Genomic DNA, 7,266 nt, shown 5'->3' on the forward strand with positions numbered 1-7,266 from the left:
AAATTTAATTCCGTCCAACGCCGTTTGGGCTCCTCCCGCGTAAGTGTTTTAAGGACGTTTTCGCTCTCACCCACCCCAAATAATTAAACTCGCCGCCGAGCGTCCGAATCCGACCGACGTTACGCGCAGATTTCCGGTCGCGTAATATTTATAAATATTTTATAACTTGGTGGCGCAAAACACGGTTAAATTAAAGTGGCGCTTTTCGGTCGGAATGGAAGGACGGGAGTGAACGAGATTGTCGCCTTTTGTTAAGAAGTTTCTAATCGAGAAGTTACGATGCGTTCGTCGCCGGCGAAAAAAGTCCGTTTCGTCCGATTACGACCGCGGCGGAACGTAATCGAGAAGATCCGACCGACGAAAGACCTTTATAGCGCCGACAATTTTCCGAAAAGAAAAAAAAAAGTGGAGGAGCCGTCGCGTTAAAATTACTAATACCCGGAAACTAACGGTTAATGTTTTTGGTGTAAAGCGATTTGGAGTAAGAAATAGCGGCGGATGGAAAATAAATTTAGTAAAAGGAAATTTCCTTTGGAGAAGTAATTTTTGCCAAATTGCCGGGGAAGATAAGATGTCGGTCGGAACTCTTTTTAAAGCTAGGTTTGTCCGGCCGGCCGATTCCGCACGTCGTCGACAGAGGGCGCTAGTCGGACTCATTCCGGTCTTCGGACTGCGACTATAGGATGCAGAAATGTCCATCCGGTTGCGACAGTCGTTGAACCAGAGTGCGTGATGTTACGTTCCTGATGATTAACGTAGTAGTACGAAACGTGTCGTATCGGAATACCACGCAACAAATTCTTAAAGATAGGTGCAGCAGAATAACGTAGTACACTTTAACGAGTTAGGCTTAACCGGAGTAAATTAGGAAGAGATCCCAAGATGGCGGATCTGGAGGCTGTCCTGGCCGATGTCAGTTATTTGATGGCGATGGAGAAAAGTAAGTCGACACCTGCTGCCAGAGCCAGTAAGAAGATCATACTGCCAGATCCCAGGTAAATACCTTATCCTGTCTTTATTTCCACAGTTCGCTAGCTTCCGGGTATTTTTTTTAGTTCGGTGCTCGTCCGTCGGAAAATATTTCGAAAATCGTTATTGCCTCGGTCGGTAGCAGTTTCGGTCGTTTTCGTACGTACGAAAGTAATTATAAATACGGCGTTAACGTTCGACGCGTAAGGAATGGAGTTTAAAGACACCGCTCCTTTAACTTCTGTCTGACGTCTTTCCCAAAGGTTTTCGCACAATTATCGGTTAAATCGGAAAATAAGCTGCGACTGTCTTCCTTTGCGCTAAATTGGGAAAAAATCACCGTTTTCTTCTTTAAATATAAATCGAGTCCGATACATTTCCATTTATAATGAAAATGTCCACTTTCCGTAAATTCATTTACGATCGTTTATAATAACTTTTCCACTTAGGTTTTCTTCTTCCCGTTGGTATTACATTCGTTTATACTTTCGTCGTTGCCGGTGTATTTTCTTTACGTCCAATGAATATAAATTGTGCCGTTAATGCTTTACTGGAGAAAAATACGAATTAAACGTAGTAAAAATGAAAATGATTCCTTTCAATGTTTCGTCCGTAAGCGATTAATGAGGAAAAATTCCGAAAGTTTTCGGTCGGCGTGCATCTTAAAAACTAGACTCGGGATGCGAATCCCGAAATGTCGGGAGGACCCGACGTCATGGCGATTTGGCCCGTCGACGATTCGCTTGATTTTGGGGCGCGTGCGTTTCTCGATTCTGGTCGGTGATGCGCCGGCCCCCAACCACTGTTTTTAGTAATACGCGTGCGATATTTAGGGATGTACTTTGCTTAAATACTGGAAAATTCATTCATTTTTTCGTTACGACTGTTTTGATCTGATGTTATCGTTGACTTGCTAAGAAGTGTTAATGTAAATGAGAATGTAATGTTTGGATTCAAATTACCGATATTCGGGTTTCGAAATTATTAAAAAATATATAATTATGACAAGATTGAAATCTAAAATCTAAAGCCCATAAAAATGCAAGAAAATAAATTTTGCAAGAATTTTATAAATAAAATATTTTTCTGCGGGTGGCGGATTTCGCCGGACGTCCGAGCCATACTAAAATTATACCGGCTTTTGTTGTTGGCGATAGTGTGCCCGAGACTTCGTTACTTAGTTAAATAATTATCTGCCGTTCTCACGGGGACGTGATTACTTGCGGCAAAATTGGTGTCTCCGTACGGAAGACCGTGTTATTTATCCATTTAAAATTTACCCGAAACGGTCGCGAGCATCCCGTATGCAAAGTATGCTAGTTATGCATCTAAGGTAACTGTAGTTACTAAACTCTTTACCTTTGCATTTAAGTTGCAGTAATTTTTAAGCTGCCGGCATGTACGGGATGATGGCGCTTAAAAATTATTGCTACTTAAATGCAAAGGTAAAGTAGCTATCATTTTGTTACCTTAGATGCCTATTATTGTTTGTTACCGAATATTTCTACTTGGGTGTCGATACTTTCGCTAAGCTACGGTACTGTCCCCCCATGATGAAATTCTTAGCTTTTATTTCGCAGATTTTTGCTTTACATATAAGTGGGTGACATAACAACTAAATTTGCTATTGATAGTTTGAAAGAATTCCTTAATAGTTCAAACTTTTCTATAAAGCTATCATTTTGAATAATTTAATTAAAGAAAATAAAATGCAGCTATTAAGGAAACTAGCTTTTTAATTACCAGAGAAACATTTTCGAGTCTTTCGTTTGGCCAAAATTTAGCTTGATAGTGTTTGTATCCAACATGGGTATGTGTGGTGTTTTTGGAGGCTTTGAAATTTCAAATTTATGTGTAATGTTAAATAATTATACAATATTATTTAACTTGTTGAGATGGAGCGTTAGCAAATAGTCTTCTGTGTGGCTGTAGTCTTCTGTTACGATATTGCATTTGATCTCGGAATTTGATCGTCTGTTTTGATAAAACCTTGCTGTTTTCCATTTCTTGCCACGAGGAATCGACAAAAGTTACAAAAATGTGGCTCTGTGACTTCATTTTCCAGATAGAGATCATAGTGTGAGGAAATGAGACGAAGCAATATGCCACGAATCATGCAACTTTATCGGGCAATTTCCCAAGGTTGATAGCATGTCTTCTGTGGGCTTATAGAATTGAGTTAGATCTCAAAATTTGATGGACTGTAAAAAATAGAAGTCTGTTGACTTCATTTTCCATATACAGTGGAATCAAAGTGACGATGTTTGTGCTCCCTGATTCAATTGAGTGTGCCTAACAGAAATTAGGAATGAAAAATAAAAAAAAGGCATTGTGTGTGTCTAATGGAAAATAAGTGCAAAAACCAAAAAAAGCAGTCTCCATTTATTGCTTTGTCTTGGATTGCCTCTCCTTCTTGGCAAGTGCAAGGATCGTCTCTGTATCTGGCCGGTGCAAGATTGTATATCCCGTGGCTGGCAGCTATGAGAATCGCCTCTCCCTTGGTTGGAAGGTACAAACAGGGTCATGGAAAGGCAGGGGCAGAAGGGATATGTGCTAAGGGCACATATCCCTTCTGCCCCTGCCAACTTGTATAATTTTATAGAATCTGCCTTTTTATCTATGTAAAGATGACAAAAGCTTTTTACTTGGGTTTTTCAAGTGCACTTGATTATTATGTCAGTGACTTCAGTTGCATTCATTTCAGAAAAGATTAACACTTTGACAATAAAATTACACTATGTTATATACTGAATTTATGGTTTGAATTTGGATTTTCTTATTTATACACATGCAGTCAGATGAAATGAGTGATTGATTTAAAAAAAAAATCCTGTAACTTTTAACATAATTTAGTTCATGTGGTAATTCAGAGAAAGATTATTTGAACACTATTTTGTCATCTCGGTTCCTGAGCATTTAATCCATTTATTCTTTCAACGAAAATATCTTTATTAGGATTTGTCAATGTATCTAGTTTTATGGTATCACTTAATGTATTGGGCTGTTCGTAAAGTAATTTCATTTTTTTACTACTAGAGGAATTAGTTGAGTTTTTAACCAGCCAACTTCATTCTAAACCATATTGTCATATATGACATTTCAAGGTTTATTTGTAAAAATTTTGTTTGATTCTGTGCAATTGAGTTTTTTTGGTGTCCCATCAAATATGGAAAATCAAAGGCAGCATTTTTGGCATATTTTGCTTTTTTATTGCCAAAAAGATAAGAATGCTGTTCAAGCAAAGAAAAAATTGTGTAACCTGTATGGAGATGATGTGTTGACAGAACAACAGTGCCGAAACTGGTTTGCAAAATTTTGTTCTGGCAATTTCAATATTGAAGATGCACCACGTTCTGGAAGGTCAGCTGAAGCTGATGAAGACAAAATAAAGATATTGATTGAAGCAGTCTGTCGAATAACAATATGAGAAATTGCTAAGAGATTGTTGAATTCAACCATTTATGATCATATGAAACAACTTGGTTTTGTTTCAAGGATTGACATATGGGTTCTACATGTTCTTATAGAAAGAGATTTGCTCCATTGCATTGACATCTGTGATTTGCTTCTCAATTGTCAAGAAAATGATCCACTTTTGAAGTGAATCATATCTGGTGATGAGAAGTGGATTGTTTACAATATTGAATGTGAGCAATCTTGAAGTAGAAGAGATGAGCGGCTCAAAGCACTTGGAAAGCCGATATTCATCAAAAAAATGTGATGCTCTCTGTTTGGTGGTGATTTTAAAGGATTTTTTTTTTAACTTCAACCAGACAATTTCAGTTTTTAATTTGAAAGTGTACTGTCATCAACTGGACAAATTGAGTGATACCATCAAACAAAAAAGGCCAGAATTGATCAACAGAAAAGGTGTAGCATTTCACCATGATAAGGCCATACCTCACACAAATTTGGTAACTTGTCAGAAGCTGTTACAGCTGGGATGGGATGTGCTACCACATCCACTATATTTGCTAGATTGCTCTCAGATTATTACTTGTTCTGGTTTTTACAAAATTTTTGAAATGGTTAAACATTTACTTCAAATGAGGATGTCAAAAATCACTTGGATCAGTTTTTGGTAAGCAAAGATCAGAACTTTTATGAGTGTGGAATCATGCTACTATCAGAAAGATGGCAAAAGGTATTGGACCAAAATGGTCAATATATAATTCAATAAAATATTTATATAAGAAAATTGGTTTTTTGTGTGAAAAATGAGATTATTTTTGGAACAACCCAATATTATGTATACATAAATTAATAGAATCGCACACTCAGGATTGTGATGTCAAATCTGAATATGACTTTTCATTGTCATATTCTTGCTTAGATCTACTCAGACTACTTATATACAGGGTGGTTCATTTTAATCAAGCCACTGGAATAATTCAAAAAATGCATATCCTACAAAAAACTTCATTAAACCAAAGATATTAGATGTTGGTTTTCTTGAAGATTACACTGTTTCATCATAGATGGCAATACAATTAGTGAAAAAATAGATCATCTTCATTTTCTTAAATGAGAATTTCCATTTTTTATTGCATATTATAATTCTACATAAAAAAAACTTTTATCTGAACATTTTTCTGAAATCAGCACTTATTAGTGGTTAACATTTAAACTTTTGTGTGTTTGCTACACTGCATGCATGCATCTGTTAATGTTTGTGAAGTTCATTGAAAAAGAAAGAATTATATGAACCAGTACAATGGTCCTCATGATCATTTGTGATGCCTGATTTTATTTGTGGGGATATTTAGAGAACCAACAACTAGAGAAGATACAATTGAGAGAATTCAATCAGCTTGTACAGTACAAACTACAAACATACCATGAGATGTGATACTAAAATCAGACATAGCAAAAACACATTCACTAAGGAGACTCAATTATTTCCAGTAACATTCGATGTGAAATAATTTAGACTATTGGTGGATGTGTTTATTGCTATATTATGTTATCCCAGTTGCTCATTGGTGTTTGAACTCAAAAACATACATTTTGACATAGAATTTATACATGCATTAGGAAAATAAAGATGACTTTGAGCATCATTTATAATACCAGAAAACTGAGGGGCAAGGAAACTCAATGTTAATTAACTCTGCATATCACATGAGGCTGACTAACTTAGTAGTATTGTATGCATGGCATCTCTGATTCCATTCTTTATTCCAAAATTGTGAAATTATTGGCATTCCTACAATTATCTTTTATTTCCATATTTTGACTTCTTTCTAATGGTGTAAAATACGTGAATTGATGAAAATGCATATTTTGTTTATTTTATTGAAATTTGATCAGATAAACATTAAATTTCACTTTGCTGTAAATTATCTTAGATTTCATAGATTAACATTGTGTTTATTTGTAATTGGAGACAGAAGTGTTGTCTTTCAAGGTCAGATAGGAAAACTATTACTTTAAAGGGAAATCATCAGTCAAACCGGTGCTCACTCCCATTCTAATTGTGAACAAACAGCAAAGTGTTTGTTAACCCTGTAAACAAAAGCTTCCATCCCACTTTTAAATTGGGCAGATGACAATCTTTTTGTTTTATTTTATTTGGAAGAATGTTCTCTTTAACATTTAACAACCAGAAAAAGATAATGTACACCACTATATGTTGATGCTACGTAAAAATAATTCATTTTGTGTGTACTTGCGACAGTGTATAACTATCCTCTTTAGGCAGAATCATTCTTAGAGAACAAAACATTTGAATTAAAGAAAAAGAACCCAAATATCAACCAATGTTTTTTCAAATTGCTTGACCTGCATGCACATGGAAAATTTAAATTACAACATTGTATATGTGTTTAAATTTAATTTAAATTTGTATTATTGAATAATTTACAAAATTATTCAATAATACAAAAATATGATGATATGTAAAAGAAAACATTAAAGAATAAAATTGGATTAAAATAAAATACATGAATACAGTAGAGCGTTGATTATCCGAATCAATTGGGAACTGGGGTTGTTTGGGAAATTGACATTTCAGATAACCGATTATGTACGAAAAAATATATTAACCTATCCCATGTTGAAATTTTTCTCTATTGCGTGTTGCTTTGCATTGAATTTTCGTCGATGTTAAGCCTAATGTAAACTTTAAAATAATAATCATGACTATTGTATCTTAATTAAAATGCCTCAATGTCCTTTTCTTACTAAATTATAAATTTTCGTCTATAAACAAGCATTCACTATTATCAGGACTTATTATACTGGCTTAACAGACAATACAGAGTTTCACAGAAAACAATTTTTTTTTAATATACCTGT

General features: G+C 35.1%; 1 protein-coding gene across 1 annotated transcript in view; it reads left to right on the forward strand.

The window, feature by feature from the left end:
• Window positions 1-616: 616 nt before the first annotated feature.
• Window positions 617-7,266, forward strand: part of LOC111628135 (G protein-coupled receptor kinase 1-like) — a 213,944-nt gene continuing 207,294 nt past the window's right edge. Inside the window, exon 1 of the mRNA XM_023371861.1 lies at window positions 617-995. Coding sequence (XP_023227629.1) covers window positions 883-995 — 113 coding nt within the window. The 5' untranslated portion in view covers window positions 617-882. The remainder of the gene's footprint in view (window positions 996-7,266) is intronic.

Source organism: Centruroides sculpturatus, unplaced genomic scaffold (assembly GCF_000671375.1).
Source record: "Centruroides sculpturatus isolate CEXI.00-Female unplaced genomic scaffold, Cexi_2.0 scaffold511, whole genome shotgun sequence".
Classification (NCBI taxonomy): Eukaryota; Metazoa; Arthropoda; class Arachnida; order Scorpiones; family Buthidae; genus Centruroides; species Centruroides sculpturatus.